General features: G+C 36.8%; 4 protein-coding genes and 1 long non-coding RNA gene across 12 annotated transcripts; 3 read left to right on the top strand and 2 right to left on the bottom strand.

Moving 5' to 3' along the window:
• The first annotated feature begins 1,769 nt into the window (after positions 1 to 1,769).
• On the top strand, positions 1,770 to 6,566 carry LOC117919905 (transcription factor bHLH49). Of its 5 annotated transcripts, none has more exons than XM_034837209.1 (9): positions 1,770 to 2,055; positions 2,632 to 3,780; positions 3,877 to 4,107; positions 4,197 to 4,262; positions 4,372 to 4,440; positions 4,751 to 4,822; positions 4,917 to 5,120; positions 5,625 to 5,712; positions 5,803 to 6,566. In XM_034837209.1, exons 2-9 carry the CDS (start codon positions 2,842 to 2,844, stop codon positions 5,838 to 5,840), a joined length of 1,707 nt encoding a protein of 568 aa, XP_034693100.1. In that variant the 5' UTR covers positions 1,770 to 2,055; positions 2,632 to 2,841; the 3' UTR covers positions 5,841 to 6,566. The 5 variants fall into 5 exon arrangements, with proteins under 5 accessions (XP_034693100.1, XP_034693091.1, XP_034693114.1 ...); XM_034837200.1 differs by having other exon boundaries at positions 2,518 to 3,780; XM_034837223.1 differs by lacking the exon at positions 1,770 to 2,055 and adding an exon at positions 2,062 to 2,435.
• Positions 6,567 to 8,282: 1,716 nt separating this feature from the next.
• On the top strand, positions 8,283 to 11,258 carry LOC117927549 (putative pentatricopeptide repeat-containing protein At1g68930). Its single transcript, XM_034847140.1, has 2 exons — positions 8,283 to 10,935; positions 11,030 to 11,258. The coding sequence occupies exon 1, from the start codon at positions 8,339 to 8,341 to the stop codon at positions 10,568 to 10,570; it is 2,232 nt and encodes a 743-aa protein (XP_034703031.1). The 5' UTR covers positions 8,283 to 8,338; the 3' UTR covers positions 10,571 to 10,935; positions 11,030 to 11,258.
• Positions 11,259 to 11,359: 101 nt separating this feature from the next.
• LOC117927609 lies at positions 11,360 to 13,715 on the bottom strand. The gene is made up of 5 exons (XM_034847256.1): positions 13,444 to 13,715; positions 12,421 to 13,046; positions 12,024 to 12,132; positions 11,632 to 11,952; positions 11,360 to 11,546 (listed from the first exon to the last, which is right to left on the bottom strand). The coding sequence occupies exons 1-5, from the start codon at positions 13,594 to 13,596 to the stop codon at positions 11,502 to 11,504; spliced, it is 1,254 nt and encodes a 417-aa protein (XP_034703147.1). The 5' UTR covers positions 13,597 to 13,715; the 3' UTR covers positions 11,360 to 11,501.
• Positions 13,716 to 16,461: 2,746 nt separating this feature from the next.
• Positions 16,462 to 20,885, bottom strand: LOC117925589 (putative U-box domain-containing protein 42). 2 transcript variants are annotated; one of them, XM_034844650.1, is made up of 4 exons: positions 20,587 to 20,885; positions 18,845 to 20,005; positions 18,424 to 18,733; positions 16,462 to 18,262 (listed from the first exon to the last, which is right to left on the bottom strand). In XM_034844650.1, the coding sequence occupies exons 1-4, from the start codon at positions 20,644 to 20,646 to the stop codon at positions 16,668 to 16,670; spliced, it is 3,126 nt and encodes a 1,041-aa protein (XP_034700541.1). In that variant the 5' UTR covers positions 20,647 to 20,885; the 3' UTR covers positions 16,462 to 16,667. The 2 variants fall into 2 exon arrangements, with proteins under 2 accessions (XP_034700541.1, XP_034700549.1); XM_034844658.1 differs by lacking the exon at positions 20,587 to 20,885 and adding an exon at positions 20,492 to 20,575.
• On the top strand, positions 19,924 to 21,021 carry LOC117925604. 3 transcript variants are annotated; one of them, XR_004652994.1, is made up of 3 exons: positions 19,924 to 20,066; positions 20,212 to 20,423; positions 20,526 to 21,021. It is a non-coding gene; the product is annotated as an uncharacterized LOC117925604 (long non-coding RNA). The 3 variants fall into 3 exon arrangements; XR_004652993.1 differs by having other exon boundaries at positions 19,924 to 20,423; XR_004652995.1 differs by having other exon boundaries at positions 19,924 to 20,423; positions 20,502 to 21,021.
• The last annotated feature ends 724 nt before the right edge of the window (positions 21,022 to 21,745 follow it).

The raw sequence follows: 21,745 nt of genomic DNA, 5'->3' as shown, positions 1-21,745 counted from the left end.
ATTCCATGTTGCCTTGGATGGATTTGGTTTTCCCTTAGTTTTAGCTTTCCCAAAAGAAGAGCCATGCCAACCATGAACCAACCTTCACTTCCCAATTCTTATTAGTATTATTTCTTTTTTCTTTAGTCTATGACACCAATCAATAGCTTTCTTATAAAAGGGCACACCATCACAAGTGGCACTACCCCATTTGCCAAACCATTGCCTTCCTCATATTCTAATTGGAGAAGAGAGTACCAAGGAATCTCATTCCCTCTTCTTTAATAATATTTTTAAGGGTGAGACTCAATTTCTTTTTTCTCTTTATTGTCTTCTCCTTTGTACTACCCCATATAGGGATTTTTTTTTTTTGTTGGTTTATAGTCTCTTATACATTGCACATAGAGAAATAATGATACAAAATTATATTTTATTATTTTAAAAAAGAACTCTTTTTATATTTATTTATTTATTATTTATTTTTGGGAGGTATTATTTGAATGTGGGGTTTTTTTTTTTTTTTTGAAAAAAAAATTTCTGCAAGAATTCCTAGTAAAACCAACCCAATCAACACAAATCATTTTTACCAATTTTTTAAAGCCTAGGGCTTAACCACACATTAGGGTTTTTTTTAATAAAACAAAGTGTGGGAGAGATTCCATTACTCTAAAGCTTAGATCTTGGTGATTGCAAGTCCCAATGCCAACTAATAATGACATGAGAGAAAGAGAGAAAGGGACAGTCCATCAACAGCATGAGATAGTAAAATAAAATAATTGCAATAAGTTTGCAAAATAATATGATTTTTCTTAATTTTTTTATTATTATTATTTATGGATGAGCCTTCTTTAAAGTAGGGTACAAGATTGATGGGTCAACCCTGAGAATGTAAGTCATGATCAAAGCCATTAGATTTGATTACTTTTTGTGGGTGGTTCCCCCATCTACACAGAAACTCAGATTCACCCACTTAAGATCATATATTATTTCAGAATTTGACTCCTCCAACTTGCCCATGTAATCAATGATTTTATACATATGCATGTGTCTCTATGTGAATCTCATAAATTTCTTAAACAACATCTCCAAGGAGGGATGGATATTAATAATTGAAAACAAAGGATGGGTCATATCTTCCTTTCTTTTCACTTAAATGCCCTAAAAGATTTTTAAATTATTTATTAAAAATCATAAATAAAAAATAAAATTCTTCCATTAAAATTTTCTATATATTAAATAACATGACATTCAAATATTGATGATTATAGGATTCAATTTTCAATTCTTATAATAATATAATTGGCCAAGAAATATTTTGAAGGGAAGATGAATGACAAAGAAAAGGACAACAGCTGAGGATATGACTAGACTGAAATACAAACCTAAAAAAAGAAATCTTTTTTTTTTTTCATTGAAAAATACCAATTATAATAATTTATGTAACAACTCTAAGAACATTGTAAAACAAATTGAAAAAGAGTGTGGAGGAAAAATGATGGATAAGACAATGAAGCTATCAGAAAAATAGAGATGCAGTCTGTGAGCCTTATGAGTTTTCATTTTTTTTTTTAAAATGAAGTTGGGTTCTTGACCAAACAAATCCTAATAAAAATTTGTGAGCTCTTCTTCCAAGGTGTAATGAAGGACAATGCAAAAAAAAGTACTAAAGAAAGGGCTAATGGTGGTTGGCACTGTCAGTTGCTAGCTCAAGCTGGTATAATTATTGGAAAAATGCAGATTAAAGAAATAAAAATTAAAGTTAAGGAAGAAAAAGAAAAGTAATTGATTTTGTTGATGGATTTTAATATACTTTACAGTAGCAGTGACGGTGGTTAATCATCATTCATCAAAGAGCTCAGTTTTTAATGCAGGCGTGGGTATAAATGCAGGGCCTTTGCAATTACTCATCTCTTTCACTTGCTTGAAATACCCATTTCACTGTTTTTCTTTCTATACACTCACTCTTTTGGAGATCTCTATATTTCTCTCTCACTCTACATGTATGGCAGGGAAAAACAGGAGGCGTTTCAACAGAACCCAAATTCAATAAAGTTTGAGTGAAAAGCTTCAATGGAGGTCAGTACCAAAAGTAGTGCAGAATCTGAAATGGGTATCTTTCTCTTCTCAGTTTTAGTTGGGCCTCTCTCTGTTTCAGAGCTGAGGGTCTGCTGCTCTGACTAGGGTTTTCAATGTGGTATTTATTGTGCTGAAAAAAAAAAAAAAAAAAGATAGTAGAGAGAGAGAGGAGAAAAAAATTCAAATTTTTTTTTTGGGTTGGGCTTAATTGACAGCTGCTTCTAGAGGGTCTCCTTTTGAGGCCTTCTTTGAACTGAGTTTTGTGTTTTATTTTGTCTTGGGAGGGCTTCCCTTTGAGTAGTTTTGGTTCTGCGACTTCTCAGTGCTGTCTTTGGAAATAGGGGAAGTTAACACTTGTTTGATCTTGGGTACATATTTTGGTACGTGGGTTTTTGTTTTAATGTCTTTGGGTTTTCAGTTCATTAATTGAAGTGGGTCATTCTTCCTTTTACTTGTTCTCAGCCGTTCTCCTTGTACCTGTAGCCTGTAGCTAGCTTCACATGGGTGGATTGAGCTTTGAATGAATATTTCTGTGACCATTGAAGTGTCTTATGTTGTGGGTCTTCAATTTTGCAGTTTATTGATTCAACATAAGTGTGGAGCTGGTGTATTTGTCTGGTGATTTTTGGGTATTTGATCTTTGATTGCCGTTGTTGAGCAATTAGGGTTTTGTTGGGGGAATTCCTATATAGATTGTCTCAAGTCTGTTTGGGGTTCAAAAAACAATTGGAGCGCAAGAGGAAGGCATCTGTTTCTGGCTGCTTCTGGTTTTCTTATCAGGGAGAGATGGATATGAGTGACAAGGATAAATTTGAGCTAGAAAAGAGGAGTGGTGATTCTTTGAACTACCATTCAGCTAGTATGTCATCGGACTGGCGTTTCGGTGGCGGTGGTGGCCATCTCACAAATACGTCTATGAGTACGGTTCAGGGCGGTAATCCGATGGCAGTCTGCAAAGGGGATCTAGTTGGCTCTTCTTCATGTTCCTCGGCTTCCATGGTAGACTCATTTGGCCCAAACCTCTGGGACCATCCTGCCAATTCACAAACCTTAGGCTTTTGTGACATGAATGTCCAGAACAATGCAAGCACATCAAGCACACTAGGAATTAGAAAAGGGGGTCCAGGTTCTTTGAGAATGGATATTGATAAAACACTTGACATTGGTTGGAATCCACCCAGTTCGATGCTGAAAGGGGGTATCTTCTTACCGAATGCCCCTGGAATGCTCCCTCAGGGCTTGTCACAGTTTCCCGCTGATTCTGGTTTCATTGAGCGAGCAGCGAGGTTCTCATGCTTCAATGGAGGTAATTTTAGCGATATGATGAACCCTTTTAGCATTCCTGAATCTTTGAATCCTTATTCTAGAGGTGGGGGAATGCTGCAACAAGATGTTTTTGCAAGCAATGGGTTGAAATCAGTACCTGGAGGGCAATCTCAAAAGGATGAGCCAAGCATGGCTGAAATTTCAAAAGATGTTTCTTCGGCTGTGCGTGGGGCTATGGAAGGGAGTCCACTCAAGAATGAGAGAAAAAGTGAGAGCTTAGTGAAATCTCTTGAAGAAGCAAAACAAGGAATTGGGTTGTCTGGTAATGAATCTGATGAAGCCGAGTTCAGTGGAGGCGGTGGTGGTGGTCAAGAGGAGCCATCCATATTGGAGGGCACAGGTGGTGAACCTTCTTCTGGCAAGGGCCTTGGCTCGAAGAAAAGGAAAAGAAGTGGTCAGGTAAATGCTAAATATCATGTTTACCAATTGTTTCTTTAATTTTGGATGAGTGATGTGTTGCTTTCTTACTCATGATTTGCTGATTTTTTGTGTTAGGACCCAGAGATTGATCAAGTCAAGGGAAGCCCACAGCAACCCGGAGAAGCTTCAAAGGATAACCCTGAAATTCAACATAAGGGAGACCAAAACCTAAGTTCAGTTCCCAGTAAGAACACTGGAAAACACAGTAAGCAGGGGGCACAAGCTTCAGATCCACCAAAGGAAGAATATATTCATGTCAGAGCACGGAGAGGTCAGGCAACAAACAGCCATAGTCTTGCAGAAAGAGTAAGATTTTTCATGGATAGTTTTAGTTTTGATAGAAGCAATTCTATTGTCCTAGTCTTGGAGTTAAAGCTGGTGGACCTTGATGACAGGTAAGAAGGGAAAAGATCAGTGAAAGGATGAAGTTTCTTCAAGACCTGGTACCTGGTTGCAGCAAGGTGGGTTTGTTGGAATTAATAACTTGGGGACCATAATTAGATTGAATTATCTATGGAATTCAATGTTGCTTCTGTGGCTCATTCCATGGGAATTGCTTGATTTTTGTAGGTCACTGGCAAGGCGGTCATGCTAGATGAAATCATTAACTATGTGCAATCACTTCAACGGCAGGTTGAGGTATGGTATTAAGGATCTATGTTCTCTTTTTCCTCCCTATTGGTTCTCAATTGATCTGGTTTATTTGTTCTATCCTGCATCTTAAATGTCTCCGAAACATTAGCATTTCAGTTTTCCTCTTTCAGAAAGGCTGTCTTTTGATATAAGCTTCTTAGGAAATTAACCCTCTGATGCTTTTTGTGAACTCTCTTTCATTATTTTTGCTAACAGGGCATAGTTCTTGTGTTTGATCACCTCTCCTTTCATATAATTTCTACACTTTGTTTGCGTTTGATCATGATAAATATTAACATTTATTCTCATTTTCCAGTTTTTGTCAATGAAACTTGCTACGGTTAATCCGCGGCTGGATTTTAATATTGAAGGCATGCTTGGAAAAGATGTGAGTGAGATTGCATAACATAAAGCAAAATCATGCCTTTTTTTTCATTTGTCCCTTCTCATCCATTAAAATGGATTCTACTTCTTTGCTACAGATCCTTCAATCAAGAGTAGGTCCTTCATCTACAATGGGTTTTTCGCCAGAAACAACTATGCCTTATCCACAGCTACATCCATCTCAACCAGGATTGATTCAAGTAGGTCTTCCTGGCTTGGGGAACTCTTCTGATGCAATTAGGAGAACTATTAATTCCCAATTGGCGGCCATGAGTGGAGGGTACAAGGAGTCAGCACCCCAGGTATCCTTTTCCTCTCCTCTTAGTACTTTGATTTTTTTTTTTTTTCCATTCTGAAACTTCCCTTGCTCAACATTTATTTATGGCAACCTGGCTCATATGCTTTATTTTATGTTATTTTGGTTGGAGTGGGTCAGTTGGGTTTGCTGTGAATAACTTCCGGCTGACTATTAACAAGAGTTAAAGCAGTCTTCTTTTTAGTATAACACAAGGGTGAAGGATGGATCCCTGACATCAAAAAGTAAGGAATTTTCCCTTCTGTTGTATCTTTGAGGAGCAAGATTCAACTAGCCAGAGCATTGACTTCCATCAATGATATTGAGAAATTCCTGTAAAGGAAGAACATCATTAGATGAAAGCTTCTGCTTTCTTTCCCCTCCCATTATGAAGCCCCCAGCTGACCCATCCCATCCTCTCTCTCCCACAAAAACCATGCTTTCAACTCAGCCTTTAAGAGTCTGTTTGCATGTTACAATTTACCTTTCACTTTGACATATTTGTCCACAGCTACCTAATGTATGGGAGGATGAACTCCACAATGTTGTTCAAATGGGCTTTAGTACTGGTGCTCCCCTCAACAGCCAAGATTTAAATGGTATAACTCGTTGGTTTTCACGTGTAAACAACTGCTATGAAAAATTCCATGTTCGCTTGAGCTAACAATGAATTTGTTATGCATTTGCAGGGTCTCTACCACCTGGCCATATGAAAGCTGAACTTTAATCATTGGCTTCAGTTTTTTTATTTTGTGCCACAGGGCGGGCCCCATTATGGCATATCCTAGATGCTTGCATTACTATCTCCAGGGGGGTACCAGAGCCCATATTTTTCCTTGTCCCAATTATGAGGCCCAATGAAGTATACTATCTTCCTACTTCAAGTTGTCTGTAAATTGATATACAACTAGCCTGATATCAAGGCTTTAAGAGGGTCAGTTGTTGTGTAGAGAAAGCAAGAATCACCCTAGCTATGGCATTTTCAGATGAAAGATGCAGCAGTGACCTCCAGTGTTTATTCATTCAAGAATCTATCAGCATACACCCAGAAAAGTGAAAATCCAATGTTCACAAGAGAGGCTGTTTTCCTTGAGCAAAAGGATGTAGGATCATAGAAGGCATAAACCAAGCTGTAAAGATCCCGGGGCAGATGTTTTACATTTGAGTGAAAAAGCTCAAGTGGGGTGGTTGTTAAGAGTGCCTCAGCTTCTTGTTGCAGTCGAAGCCATAGTGGTGCCTGTGTTCAAATCCAGTATTTGGAGGAAAGTGGGAAGCTGTATGTGTCAATCAGATATTTTCAAAATGAAATGTTACTCCTTTTTTTTGCCATTGGAAATTAATTTTTGCTGACCCTGCCTGTTGAGACTGTAGAATAAAACCTGATTTAGCATGTCTGGTCTGTTGATTTGCAATAGTGGATTTTCCTGTGTGGATCATTTCATTATTGCATGAATTGTTTAGTGGATCGTCTTCTGGTCATCAGTTGTTTTGATTGCATGCTTTATTCAAAAGTCACTGCAATTTAAATGCTCTTCATTGATGAGCAGTGGGGCCAACGCATATTGGTTTCCTAGTGATATTTGCAGCAAGTTGAGCCAAACATCACCATTATTATCTCTTCGGTTTTATGTATCTGTATGTGGAGATAAGAGAGAGGAGCATCCAACTCCTTAATGCACTAATTACAGGGTATGAGGAGAGAGAGAGAGAGAGAGAGAGAGAGAGAGAGAGGAGCATCCAAGTCCTATGGGGTATGAGGAGGGAGGGAGGGAGGGAGGGAGAGAGAGAGAGAGAGAGAGTGAGAGAGAAGCATCCAAGTCCTTATGCACTAATTACAGGGTATGAGTAAATATGATTTTGTCTCATGTAGGTCCAGTTGATATCCACTAGGGGTCTGAAGAAATCGGAAATCTCCTTGGAGGAGAAGAAAGGGTGTGTGTGCCCCATTGCTCTTTGTTCTTCACTAAAAATCATAATGAAATTCCCATTGTCTCCTAGTAGATTATGATCTCCCCCAAGGAATATCAGGGAGTTGTATTGTATGGATATGGACCCATCATTTTTCAAGATAATTAATCATGAATAGATTCTCCAATTATTGTGGAGTGGAAAATCTTGAATTCAAGATTTATCAATCATTATAACTTCAATTCCACGTAACTGAAAGTTGATAAATTTTTATACAAGATGCCTCTTCAGTGAGGCCAGTGGGGTTGGATGTTGTGTCCTAAGATGCATTTTCTGTTGGGTTGAAAAATAAAAAAATCCATCTTATTCCTTTAGAAAAATGACATCTTGTATGATATAATTAAACATATTTTCTTTAAAATAATTAAAAAAGTATATATATATTGACTCGGTTGGTTTTGGTATGAGCCAAATTTAATTTAAGTTTGGGTTGAGTTTTTAATGGAATTAGGGGTGCAACTTGTATGGATTGACCTAACCTAATATGACGTTTGAGCAAGTTTGGACAATCATTTTCGACTTGGGTTTGGGTTAGATTTTTTTAATCCGAACTCAATTAGATTGATGTCAAGCTAAGATTCAAACAACCTAATCTAACTCAAACCCATTTAATGTTTTTTTTAATATTTATAATGCATATTATGCTATATAATAATATTCATTTTTTTAAGAAAAAAATATCAAATTATATTATATCATATATTTTTATTTTTATTTTTAAAATATATAAATTTATATTTATTCTTTTATTATAATCTTGAAATTTTATCCTATTTACTATTTAAAAAAGGTTTTTTTCGAAAAATATTACAAATAAATTTTGAATTATGTATTTCCATCAACTTAAATTTTACCTGATCAACTCAAGTCTAACTTGAAGAATCCAAACTCAACCCGAACTTAAAAAAAAATGAGGTTGAGTTTGGACTTGGGTGAAGTTCATTTGGTTAGAATTTGAGTTGAATTGAATTCGGATTAGTTATCAACCTGATTAACTTATACTTCTAAATGAAATAAATTATTAAATTTAATCATTTTTTTTTATATATTTTCTATGGTTTTTACACGTGTTTTTTCCTTTCTTTTTGCCCTCCTCAAATATTTCATGATTTAGATACAACTTAATGGAAAAAAAACCGTAATAAATAATGTTTTTGAGGTTTTAGGGGACTATTTTGTAACAAAATAAAGAGCACTTTCCAGAAATACCCTGGAAAAACTCCCTGGCGCATTCCCGCCTAGAACCTATTAACACAAATGTCATCATCCTCCAACTACTACGCTTCTTTACTCAAACTCTGCTGTGAATCCCAGAACCAAACCCAAGCCAAGAAGCTCCATTGCCTCATACTCAAAACCATTAAACAACCTGAAACCTTTTTATCAAACAATCTCATCACTACCTACTATAAACTAGGCAATTCAGCATATGCCCACCACGTGTTCGATCATATTCCTCAACCAAATCTCTTCTCATGGAACACAATCCTCTCCGTTTATTCAAAACTAGGCCGTCTTTCTCAGATGCAACAAATCTTTAATCTAATGCCATTTCGAGACGGTGTCTCTTGGAATTTGGCTATTTCGGGTTATGCTAATTATGGCTCTTGTAGTGATGCGGTTAGAGTTTATAAGTTGATGTTGAAGGATGCAGCCATAAATTTGAATCGGATTACATTTTCAACAATGCTTATATTGTGTTCAAAATTTCGGTGTGTAGATTTGGGTAGGCAAATTAATGGGCAAATACTGAAATTTGGTTTTGGGTCTGATGTATTTGTGGGTAGTCCTTTGGTGGACATGTATACGAAATTGGGGTTGATCTATGATGCAAAGAGGTACTTTGATGAAATGCCGGAGAGGAATGTAGTTATGTGTAATACAATGATCACTGGGCTTATGCGGTGTGGGATGATTGAAGAGTCTCAGCGTTTGTTTTGTGGCCTAAAAGAGAGAGATTCGATTTCTTGGACGATCATGATTACAGGGCTAATGCAGAATGGGTTGGAGAGAGAAGCAGTTGATATGTTCAGAGAGATGCGATTGGCAGGGTTTGCAATGGATCAGTTTACATTTGGAAGCATCTTGACTGCTTGTGGGAGTCTTTTGGCCTTAGGAGAAGGGAAACAGATTCATGCTTATGTAATAAGGACTGACCATAAGGATAATGTGTTTGTGGGAAGTGCTCTTGTTGACATGTATTCCAAGTGTAGAAGCATAAAATCTGCAGAAACAGTATTCAAGAGAATGCCCCAAAAGAATGTCATTTCATGGACTGCGATGCTGGTGGGTTATGGCCAGAATGGTTTCAGTGAAGAAGCTGTTAAAATTTTCTTTGAGATGCAGAGAAATGGGGTTGAGCCAGATGATTTTACTCTAGGAAGTGTTATTAGCTCATGTGCTAATCTGGCAAGCTTAGAAGAGGGTGCCCAATTTCATTGTCGAGCCTTGGTTTCTGGCTTGATTTCTTTTATTACCGTATCTAATGCGCTTATTACCTTGTATGGTAAATGTGGAAGCACAGAAAATTCCCATCGGTTGTTTACTGAAATGAACATCAGAGATGAAGTTTCTTGGACTGCATTGCTTGCAGGGTATGCCCAGTTTGGGAAAGCCAATGAGACGATTGGTTTGTTTGAAAGAATGTTGGCCCATGGCTTGAAACCAGATGGAGTAACATTTATTGGGGTCCTTTCAGCTTGCAGTAGGGCAGGACTAGTGGAGAAAGGACTTCAGTATTTTGAATCAATGATAAAAGAACATGGTATTATGCCAATTGCTGATCACTACACTTGCATCATTGATCTGCTTGGCCGAGCTGGAAGGTTGGAAGAAGCAAGAAATTTTATAAATAATATGCCTTGCCATCCTGATGTGGTTGTTTGGGCTACCTTGCTGAGCTCATGTAGAGTTCATGGTGACATGGAAATTGGGAAATGGGCAGCTGATTCTCTAATTGCATTAGAGCCTCAGAACCCTGCAAGCTATGTCTTGCTTTCAAGTCTCTATGCTTCCAAAGGGAAGTGGGACAAAGTGGCTCAGTTAAGAAGAGGAATGAGAGATAAGCGAGTAAGAAAGGAACCGGGATATAGTTGGATTAAATATAAAGGCAAAGTGCATGTTTTCTCAGCTGATGACCAGTCAAGTCCGTTTTTAGGTCAGATATATGCTGAGTTGGAAAAACTGAATTATAAAATGATAGAAGAGGGATATGTTCCTGATATGAGTTCTATTCTTCATGATGTTGAGGAATCTGAGAAGATAAAAATGCTTAACCACCATAGCGAAAAACTTGCTATTGCTTTTGGGTTGATTTTTGTTCCTCCTGGCCTGCCCATACGGGTAATTAAGAACCTGAGAGTCTGTGGTGATTGCCACAATGCAACTAAATTCATTTCCAAGATAACACAGAGAGAGATACTTGTAAGGGATGCAGTTCGTTTCCATTTGTTTAAAGATGGGACATGTTCATGTGGGGATTTTTGGTGATAGGGTTCTCCTAGCATTTGCGTAGAATATTAAAACCTTCAAAATTTTCAGGTGAGTTACTGAAACACAGGGCAGAGCATCAGAAACTGAATAGGTCTCTTCATTAAAGCAACCTGTTAATCTTCCATGAAGGCAGGGATAAATTCATTCACAATGGTTCTAGATAAACATTTTTATGAGATGAAAACCAATCCGGGTTTTTTTCTCCAGGAAATCTGCCAATTATCTTGTTAGATACATCCTAAGAAAGAGCAGCATGGTAAAACAGAGAATTTGAGAGCAGACTAATGCAAATTTTAGCAAAGTATGGCAGTACTTCATCTGGTGAGAGAACTTCAGTGTTTGGTGGACTACTGCATGATGAGGTAAGAGCTCTTATCTTATCCTTCAGCTCTGAAATATTTTCAACATTGCTCTTGGGGTTGGATTTTAAACATTGTTGTATGATGTAAACTACAGCAAACAGGTGACATTTATTGATCAGAACTCTAAGATATCATCTGGAGGTCTCAAAAAGATTGAAAGATTGACTATAGAATATAGGGAAGTGGTCATGAGGATATAGAGAACGATAGGGTACAGAATCATATTACTTTATTAGAGAGGTTTCCTCATCTTGTAACTTAAGTTGATGTACAACTTCTTTTGTTTATTGATCAAATGAGAAACAAAAATGATAATTTTGATGCTTTGTCTGCCATATATTAAAGTAGGGTATGTTGTCTGCTTGATTAGAAAAATGGTACACACATTTTAAAAGAGATAGATATTTAAAATGCTCTAAAAAAGTGGAAAAAAACATCCTTGTGAATAAAAGTGATAAAGGAACATCCAAATTACATCCACAAAAAGGAACTATAAAGATGGTACTCTCAATAATCTAGAATTACAAGGAATACATCCTTGTGATAAGATGGTACACACATTTGTTTCATATTACTGTGCTCATTGATTCCCCTTGAGCTTCTTGTGGATTCTGCATAAGATCACACGAAAGCCAAATAATTAAAAACTTATTCAGGTGAGAGGAGTATGGAGGATTAGCAGTCTACAAAAGTTACCTGCAGCTGAGTGCAGATCTCAATTACTTCAGGAAGAGGTGCCCAATCACCAAAATTCCTTTCGATAAACTGATAGGCAATGCCACTCCTTCCACTGCCAACTAAAAAGAGCCCACCCTTAATTTCACCCTCTCCTTTGAAGTTTTGCTCAATTCCCGTAGCTTTTGCTCGTTTGTAATTTGCAATGGCTCGAGGATTGAAGATAAATCCTGTTATGAACCTGTCCTTGAGCAACTTTCCTCCTCCAAGAGCTTTGAAAAATCCCATGGTCCGATCAAAGATCACAACACCACCCCAATATCGAGGCCAGAAATCTCTTACCTGGGACCGTAACAATTTCAACAAAGAGAAATGATTGGATGGCAAGAAGTTGAAGAAAGGTTTCTAATTACCTCTGACTCTATGTGTTCATGAAGAATTGCAAATAGTTGAATCCCCAGTGCATCGAATATGGGCTTCTTTGCATATAGTTTGTGAGCTTCAGCTCTGCACATTATGCACCTGTTTTCCCATTCATTACATAATAAGAATGCACGGTTATTTACCTATATTGTGAGATAGAATATGATATATACTGTGCTAAAGGGAAAATCAATTTTCCTGAAATTTCTTGGAGAAATGTTATCGACTGTTATTAGATTCAATAGCAGATCTTTTATTGTGCAATCAACTAAAGCGTGAACATTTTTCTGCTAGGAAAATGGCCCCTAAAAACAGATTTCAAAGACTGAAACCCTGAAAGTAATATTATTTAGTAGAGAATGATATGCCAAGATGCAAATTTTGCACCCAGGGCGGCGGAGACAGAGGAGAACTGCTGGTTTATCTCTCCACAATTCAGAAGCTTTCATTGGAGGAGTTGTTTTCACTAAACGCTCCATCCCAATCTTATATTCTGGAGCTAATTTCTGAACTGATATGTTGTCAATAGCAGAGTAAGGACAAACATCCTCAACAATAGGGGGAGGCTGTACACAACCACATGCTCTGGGTTCGGCAGGCTCTGCAGCAACAATCCCCTTAATAACATGTCCGTCTTTTATCTTAAGTTCAGACAGTGCTTGCTCAAGTGATCTATCATAAATTGAATTGGCTCTTGTAGGGGCTCTTGATATACTTAGAATCTTCCTGGAGTTGACGGATGAAAGCTCACTCTTCAAAATGCTATTGTTTCTAGAAGGTGTGGTCATCATTCTCTTTGTACGGAGAGTATAGCCTGCAGGCAAAGGATCTGCACATGCACTGTTTCTGTCTGTGAAACGGGCAATGTGGCCTCTCTTCATACCAAACTGGGAAGAAAGATCGGTAATGCTCAAGTTGAGAAGCTCAGGTAGAAATTTTCCAGAGGACTCTAGCTTATCTCCATATTGCATCAGAGCACGGTCGTGCAGGTATGATCTGAGTTCCAGTGCAGCCTATGGTAAAACAAAGATTTAGAGGCCATGGTTTGATATAATGATTGATACTTTTGAGAAGTAGAACAGAATCGATTACCAGGAAACACCAACTTTCAACAGTTAGTAGTTCTTTTAACACCAAAAGTTGGGGGGAATTAGAAAGTAGGACTCAACCATAAATAATCTAGCAGACTGTGTTGTCATTGACAAGAAACCCAGTGATCCAAAACTTGAATATAATCGACTGGTCTTGGAACTTTCTTGTAACAAATTATTTATGAAAATAGTTTAATCAAGAGTGGGGATCTTAAAAATCAAGCAATGGAAAAACTCTATCTAAAGAATCTGAAAATCTATGTTGGAGAAACTGTTCTGGTGAAAACTGTTGAGAACCTGAGTCAGATTGTGAACAAACCTTCTGTTGTTGAGTCATGTTTATGGCATCCATATCCTCAGAATTCATGACCTTCAAGGTTGGTACATCATCCCAACCTTCTTCTACCAGCTTTGGGAGCAGTCCCTTCAGTGCTCCATTTCCGATGAAATCCTCCATTGAAAAGGAAGCCATCCTCTTCCCTAGCTTAGAACCAAATGAATGAACCCTTGTTGATGTGAGTCTGAGGCAACAAAAGCAGCCTTGGTAGCTTTAGGCTGAAAAAAGGGTATTGTACAAGAAAACTCCGAATGCATTAAAAAATACCAATGCTAGAAAAATAGAACTCATAAATTTGACAATGTCAATAATGTTACTCTTTGGCTTTTTATTTTTATTTTGTTTATGTCACAATAATCAAGTCCATTCGGCTAGAGAAAAATCCAACCAAAAACTTGTGTTTTTTTCTAATCCTCAGTTGATTATTAAGAACAGTTCAAATATTGACAAATTCTAGTTTCTCAGCAGTATATTATTACTTAGTTTTAGAAACCTTTCGGGGGTCCCATAAATCATTACATTATTTTTGTATCTAGCATAGGAAAGTAGTAGGGAGAACAGATTAGGAAATTTTCAATTTCTACTGAATGCCCAAACACAACCTTATCTGATTCTCAGGCTGCTTAAAGAGAACGTTTCTTCCTCTGATGGCCTCAGCTGAATAAATTATCCAGTAATCCGGATCACGGAGAGACAAGAGGCTAATATTCAACCACTAGAAACAATTGCTGGATAAAGAATAAGATGCCAACAAAGATTGAAAGGAAACTGATTTTGATATAGCAACTACTGCAACAGAGGACTAAAATATGGATTATAAAATGAAAGGATGGTGGCTTTGAAGTTTATTAAAAGATTAATTGCAGGAATAAGACAATTTGATTATGTGAGACATCACTGTGGGTGATATTTGTGTTCCCATTGCCGCCTTTTGCTACAAGAAACCTAGAATTTGAATGGACAAGTTGCCATGGATGGTTGTATACATCGCCAAGAAAGCGAAACAATAAGTAAGCTTGTACTAGATGATGCCTTGGTTGCCGTCTTCTTATGTATAGAAATCCACAAGGGTTGGCTGTTAACTGTGAATTCCACTTGGAAGATTCAGAAGGGTGTTGCATAGCATGTCGTGACCAGTGTTTGAAATATTCAGAAGGGTTGCCGTCTTCTTTTTTATTTTATTATTTTTTGGAGTTTTTTCATAAATTTTAAATAATTTTTATCTCATCAATATTTTTATCAAAATATCCACCAATATTTTACTCATATTTTCAATATATTCATGAAATTTATCCATATTTACATTTTTGCTCCTAATCCATTCTAATGTAAAAATCAAAAGTAGGAGTCAGATAATTTAAAACATGATTTCTTTTGTTCTAGATGTAGGTGGTAGTTTTTATTTCGCAATCTGATTCCAGAAAATAATTAAAAGGAGTGTACATTTTTTAAAACAATTCTTAAAAAACATTTGAGAACGAATTTTAAGAATAGTTCCTAGAAATGGCTCTAATTCGTTTTCACCAACAAAATTTTGTTTTGAAACTCAAATATGAAAAAAGAAAAGAAAAGAAAAAGTTTTTCAACTTATTCTCGATCAAGACACCATATACAAAGTTTTCTAACCATTTTCCATAAAACACTTTAACATAAAACAATTGAAAACACTAATATTTATTCTAAAAAGTAACTTTGTTTGATTCCTGTTTTCAAAAATTGTTTTTTTATTCTTGAAAACAAAAAACACAAAAAACTTGTTCGGGAAAAGGAGTGTATTTTTGTTTTTTGTGTTTTCTATATTATAAAAAACCACATTTTTTGAGAACAATAAAAAGATGTTTTAATTGTTTTTTTACTGTTCAAAGAATAGAATGTTTTTCGTATTTTCTCATTTTTCTTTTTGTGTTTTCTTAACTGTTTTTTGTGTTTCTACAAAGGTGAGCTCCACCCAACCACCGCACTCCCACCCGCAAATCCTTTCTTCTTCCTTAAATTATTGAAATTAATATACTTACACATGGTGATAACAAAGTCATCATTTGTATAAAAAAATTATAACCGGTGTAAAAATTTCAAAATGGAATAATTTTTTTTTAATTTAAATGAATTGTGCATATGAAAATTATTTATATATTTATAATATCAAGTTAACGTAAGAAAACACTTTATTAATTAAAAAAAATAACTTTCAAATATGTTTTTTGTTTTATTTATTTTGAAAAACATTTTTATTAACTCAACCAAACATGTTTTTGTTTTGTTTTTGAGAATAAAAACTGTTTTCCAGAATTCAATTTCCAAATACAATTTTTTTTTTTCTTAAAACACAAAAAACCGTTCTTAAAAATTATTCTAAAAAACTGTTTTTTAGAACAGTTTTCAAAAACAGCAACCAAACATACCCATAAGTTTTGTTTCATGATTGTTTTTTAGAATAATTTTTTATTTTTGAGAACAGTTTTCTATTTTCTAGAAAAAAAAATAGAAAACACGCTTGATAATAAAAAATACTATTTTTTGTTTTTTGTTTTCAAGAACAAAAAACCCTATAAAAATAGGATGTTTTCAAATAATATCTTTTAATTATTTTTACTTGCTTTTTAAGAATTTAAAAAAAAAAAATTATACAAACACATACAATGATTAAAAATAAAGCTTTTGACATAAAATTTATTATTAAAACATATTTAAAAATATTAAAAATAAATTAAAAACATTTTCGTTCTCAAATAGACTATTTTTATTTTATAAAACATCAAAGAACTGTTTTTATAAACTATTTTTCAAAACTACTTTAAAAAATAGTTACCAAACATGGTTTTTTTTTTTTTTTTATCAAAAGTCAGTCATCTCAATAACAAAATGATTTTCAGCTTTAAAAAATAAAAAATTATTTTTAAGAAAAGTTTTGAAACATTAACTATATTTTTGTAGTGTGAGGCACATAAGTATCAAATTATAAATACAAGCTGCCATTGTATTGGATCTAAAAAATAAAGATGGAAAGAAGTAATGATGCTTAGAATTACTTCAAAAGTAAATTGTTTTCTTCCCTTTCTTTTTTTCCATTTACGGATCACCGCTGAACATGAGAATTGAGAGGTCTGAAGCAGTGCTTATGCTGGTGTACCTGAACTAGACCACTCAGTTCCCCACACCAGCAGCATTACAGGTGGGGATGACATGACATAAATTTATTCTGATTTCTAGATAGTAAAGTTGGTAGTGACTTTGGGCATCTGATTCAAATGTCTTAAAATTTTCGCAGCCATCTGCTTTGTACTACCGTCCCCATGGTGAAAAGCACTTACCAATGTAGCAGGCAACGACCTGTCCTGTGATATGTATGAAGCAGACCTATCGCCACCTTTCATCAGGAATCTCTCTATCACCCAAAGTGATTTTTCCCTCAAACCCTCTTCCCTGTGCTCTTTCACCACATTCAACACATGTTGTATGCAATCCACTCCACTGAGCAGGCTCACACTCTTGTCCACATCAACTTTGTCATCCAACAATGTGCATAGAGCAGACAATGCAGCTTCAATAACCTCGGCATTTTCATGCTCCAAGCAAGCCAACAGCCTCTCAACTGCCTTTGCGTCCACCAAACAGAAGGTGTTCTGTGAAGAACAAGCCCCTCTGTGAACTGGGCACACTTGTATTTTCTTGCTCTTTGATGACCCAGCAGATAGAGACCTGGGCAACTTAAAAAATTTCATGAACTTGGTTCTCTTTATTTGTGGTGGTTTAGATAGATTTACTGATTCTGATGAGAGGTTTTTTAACCCTATTGCTGATAACCTCTGAACTTTGTCACTTGATGTTTTTGTGAGCAGTTCTGTGAGCACTGAAGTGAAATTGTGGTTTCTCGCTAGAAACAACATTTGGGGTTCAAATAGGGTAGTTGTGAATCTGACAATGATTCCCACTAGGCCTTCTAAGTAAGCACTTGCATACCTGCTTGTTCTTGTTCCACTTCTTTGCATTTGATGGATGGATTGTAGGATCATTGGGACACTATCATTGCTGAGAAGAGCTAGGTTGAGTCTCAGGTTTTGGTGGGGGAGGTCTGCCAAGAAATTTGCTGAAACTGCCTGCTTCTCTGTGATTTGGTTTGTCCCAGCTGGGCTTTGGATTAGGCTCTCAGGTTGGCCCCTTGTTTTGCATAGTCTCTCTGCAAATGTGTGGCCAAGGTAGGGTGAGAGTGTAATGAGCAGTTTCATTGATGCGATTCCCAGTTCTTCATGTGGGTTATTTATGAGTTCAATCAGGGTGTAGCTTGCTTCAGTTTCTCTCACCACTGACACTATGGTGGCATTTGATTTGGGGGACTTGGCCAAGCACAACAGGATTCTTATCAGGTTGGTGTTGAGTTCATCTGGGGTTGAGTTCTTGAGCATGTGGATGATGCTGTACACAATGTAGTCTGACCCCATGGTGTGACCATGAGTATTTACTTCGAGGTTCTCAAACTCAATCCCGGATTCGAGTAAATTTCCCAGTATTGCAGCAGCTTCTTTTATTGAGTTCATTGTTTCATTGTGGATTTTCCGTGGGTTCAACATCTCTTCTACCATGATCTTTACAATTCCAGCTTCTACAAGTATTTTTCCATTTGGGTGGTAAGATGAGATTTGCTCTAGAGCTTTGAATGCTGCCTTCTTTGTTAGAGTGTTCCCAGTATGTAACATTTTGACAAGAGCCGGGGAAGCCCTCTCAGCTACATAGGTTTTGCTGTCGTGTCCCAAAGCAATTTCCCCAAGATAGCTTCCCATCTCCATCTTCATCTCTTCACAACCTGCTTAATCAATTTTTTCCCCAGTTACATGGCTGTGGTTAGAGAGCTTGTTCAGAACATGAGACCCTCTGAAAAAGAACTTTGTGCAATTGTTCACAGATGTTCAGAAAAGTTCGAAGTTATGTCATGATTGTGGAGCGTGTAGAGGTTCTGGGAATTACCTTCAATGAGATGATGTAGAAGGGGTTCCAAGTATCCATTGTCTGCCATGCGCTTGATGTTATTAGGAGATGTCTCCAGGTTTTTCAAGATTTCATCCGCCTTTTCTAATGCGAAAGCATCAAAGGACCAGTTGTATTTAATTGTGATTAGCATTAGAATCCCTCCGGCAACCGACCCGATTTTCTCACAGAGAGATTGGGATCTAGATAGCTCCAGCAAGAACAGCAGTGCTGCATGCCTTATGGGTTGTTGATCACTTGACAGCATCTTGATTGTTGTTGAAATGTCCATTACCTTTGCAACCATTTCCTGACAAGAAATCATGATTTTAATTTGCCATGGATCAAACTGTTCTTCTAGTTTATTGTCTAGAAGATAAAAATTGAAAGCTTTAGGAAGAGATAGAAGAGTTAGTTAAACCTTGCCCTCATCATCTTCTGCCAGTTCTCGTAGTAATTCCAGAGTTGCACGTCTCACATTTGTGTCTTTATACTCCACAAACTTCACAATCAATGGTAACATTCCAACATTGCGAATCTGTACCTTATTGTACGGTTTCCTTCCACAGATGCTCTGCAAATCATTTAGTGCTTCAAGTACCATACTCTCTGAAATGGCTAAAGACAGAGCTGCTCTTGCAACCTTGATTCTTGCTGCTTCATTCCTTTCCTTCCACTCCTCTATTGTGGTCTTCAGAGCTATATTGGTGCTCAAACCTTTACTCAGCAGTTTTTGCCCTGTGGCTGGACAGCAAATTTCTGCTGAATTGTTATACTTTTCGAACCATTCAGTAATTGCTTTCCTTTCATAAGTAACTCCACTTTCTATGGTCACTGGGTCTTCCATGATATTCTTTGTCAGTGGGCAAAAGAAAGTCTCATAGAAAGGCTCCATGAACTGGGTCACTTGTGGCATATTCTTCAGGGATCCATTGCTCATGTTTTCATGGTTTCTCTGGCTCCTGTAACATTTGCTTTTAGGAATGACGTTCATATGATGTGGTATGTCTGGTAGCTGAGGATTGTCTGTGGAAAAATCAATGGAGTAAAGATCTCTTTCTGTTGGTACTTGTTCCTTAGGCAGCTCCTCCAAAGACAACGCCCTTGGTTGCAGTGCTTTTGGGATAGTTACCTGCGTTTGGCAGACCCCAAACCGAGCATTTTGCATCTCCTTTGAAACAGACCGGACTGCAATTTTTGCATATTCTTGGTCCCCAAATGTTGATGGTGGTATCAAGCTCAATTCTTCTCCCATCAGTTTTATCACTCCCTCAAGCTGTTCTATAATGCTTCCCAGTTCAGGGTCTGAAATTGGATGGCTGTCCTTTTGACATTGCCCCACGAGATTCTTGGCCAAATCAACGCTTTTGGATAGAGATTGTAGAATCCTCATTGCATTTTCTGGGGTATTTTTTGTTGTCTGCAACTCTATTATGGCAGGAGAGGCCCGGTATAGATAACTTCCAAGTTCCATAAAGCTTTCCTGTTCTATGTTTATGCAGACTACTGATGCCGTGATCTCTGAAATAGATACCAACAAGGATTGAATAAGACTGGAGACTGGACTTGTGTCTTCGTTGGTCTGCACAGACGGAGCAAAGATTATTCTCACTTTTTAGTTACTTATATGATTTTGAATTAAGGTAAAAGGAAGATATCATGGTTAAAGGAGAATCTAATAGTTACGCTAAAACCAGCCTACTAAACATGATTGTACTACTATTTGATACATTTTCCTCGGTTATTTTCTATTGATTCTAGATTCTTTCCATGGAATATTCCTTGTAGTGTAAAGATTGCAGGCTAAGTTTACAAAATAAGAAGGAAAAGCGGAGAAGCAAGACCAGGAAATACTGTAACTAAAATAGTTGATTTTGTTCAAATTTTGCTATATTTTCCTTTCTCCTCTAAAAGTTTCTGTCTGTCTTCCTTTCAGAGAGGGAGGAGGAAACTTGCTGTGCCCCCACGAAGATGAATCGATCTGGCAGGTTATTCACTAGGTAGTTTTATACCTACTCAAGCTATATCAGCTCTGCTTATACTAATTCAAACAACTTACTGAGTTTACCTTAGCTCAGATCATGAAGTTATGTGACAAGCAGGATGAAGCATGAGTAGAAAACAACAAAGGAGAAAAGAAGGAGGAGTTGATGATATTGATACCCAGGTCCAATCGGAGCTACTGCTTGAAATGACCATCATGGCTTCAGAGCCTGGCCTCATAAACTCCAGAATGGCTACCTCCCTTCTGACAAACACATCTTAAAGGATGAGGATTGGCAGTGGACTACGACTCACTCATGCTTTCCCTCGTATAATTTCTAATCCCATTGAAACTGATGGAAGGCTTTAATTCCTGGAAAGCTTCTGACCTTATTCTCTTCCTCTCTCTGTTTCTCATGTATTTCTGTTTAGTTACTTTGTAATTTACATTTGTGAGGCTTTCAGTCTGAGACAGGTAACTTGATAAGAGAAGAGCAAGTCACACAAGACATTGACTGAGTCAGTTTCAAGGTGACATGAGCATTGAATTGTTACAACTGATTTGGTGTAAGGTTCCTTTCTGATTTGAATTTGTTAGTTGGCTGTGCGTTTGAATCCGTCTTTTACTGTTCCACATTAATACATCCATTTTTCTCTGGAAAATGAATCTATTCTGCAACTTGGCTTGTCCTTTAGTAATTGGGTAAGCAGAATTTGTGGGGGTCTGGAATGTTCCTTATCTTGAGACTGACTTAAACAGAAGGACTTGGTCAAGTTGGCGTAAATGTAGATGAGCTTCCTGCAGTCAGATGTTTGGTTAACAAGAAAAAAACCCAAATGGAATCCAAGAGACTTGGCTCTATTAGACTATTGATGCATTGACCTTCGAGTGCCTTTGATTATTAATTTATTTTATGAAAATTTAGTTGGTATTATTAGCAGTTGGGTTAACATATTTTTTTACATTTTATGTAGCAATCAATTCCGGTGCAGGTGAGATTTGTGCTTATTTCTTTTCCTTTTTGTTTCCATACCATGGCAGGGTCCATGCAGCTGTGGGAAAATTTTATAAAGGTCTCTTAGAGTGTGATTGCCTATATTGAAAATACTTTTAGTGGTAGTGTTATCTTTAAAAATATTTTCGTGAGAATTATCTATCCAGTGCTTCTCCATAAAGCACTACAAGTAATTGAAGGTGAGATTTAGGGTTCATGCTCCTCATAAGGGTCTCTTAGAGTGAGATTGTTTATATTGAAAGTATTTTCACAAACATTTTTTTAATATTGAAAATGTTTTTTTAAAAGTTTTATCAAATAGACTTTTGCTACGTGTCCAAAAA

Source organism: Vitis riparia, chromosome 1, assembly GCF_004353265.1.
Source record: "Vitis riparia cultivar Riparia Gloire de Montpellier isolate 1030 chromosome 1, EGFV_Vit.rip_1.0, whole genome shotgun sequence".
Lineage (NCBI taxonomy): Eukaryota > Viridiplantae > Streptophyta > Magnoliopsida > Vitales > Vitaceae > Vitis > Vitis riparia.
This window is presented reverse-complemented; position numbering and strand designations above follow the sequence as displayed.

Excerpts from the sequence above, each read along its gene's own strand:
- LOC117919905 (XM_034837209.1), top strand. The coding sequence starts at position 2,842 with ATGGATATGAGTGACAAGGATAAATTTGAGCTAGAAAAGAGGAGTGGT. Across the intron at positions 4,108-4,196 it reads GCCATAGTCTTGCAGAAAGA|GTAAGAAGGGAAAAGATCAG; the intron begins GTAAGATTTTTC and ends CCTTGATGACAG. Across the intron at positions 4,263-4,371 it reads TGGTACCTGGTTGCAGCAAG|GTCACTGGCAAGGCGGTCAT; the intron begins GTGGGTTTGTTG and ends TGATTTTTGTAG.
- LOC117927549 (XM_034847140.1), top strand. The coding sequence starts at position 8,339 with ATGTCATCATCCTCCAACTACTACGCTTCTTTACTCAAACTCTGCTGT.
- LOC117927609 (XM_034847256.1), bottom strand. The coding sequence starts at position 13,596 with ATGGCTTCCTTTTCAATGGAGGATTTCATCGGAAATGGAGCACTGAAG. Across the intron at positions 12,133-12,420 it reads CTCTGTCTCCGCCGCCCTGG|GTGCATAATGTGCAGAGCTG; the intron begins GTGCAAAATTTG and ends ATGGGAAAACAG. Across the intron at positions 11,547-11,631 it reads AGATCTGCACTCAGCTGCAG|AATCCACAAGAAGCTCAAGG; the intron begins GTAACTTTTGTA and ends GATCTTATGCAG.
- LOC117925589 (XM_034844650.1), bottom strand. The coding sequence starts at position 20,646 with ATGAGGCCAGGCTCTGAAGCCATGATGGTCATTTCAAGCAGTAGCTCC. Across the intron at positions 20,006-20,586 it reads GTAGCTCCGATTGGACCTGG|ACCAACGAAGACACAAGTCC; the intron begins GTATCAATATCA and ends CCGTCTGTGCAG. Across the intron at positions 18,263-18,423 it reads TCTACATCATCTCATTGAAG|GTTGTGAAGAGATGAAGATG; the intron begins GTAATTCCCAGA and ends TTGATTAAGCAG.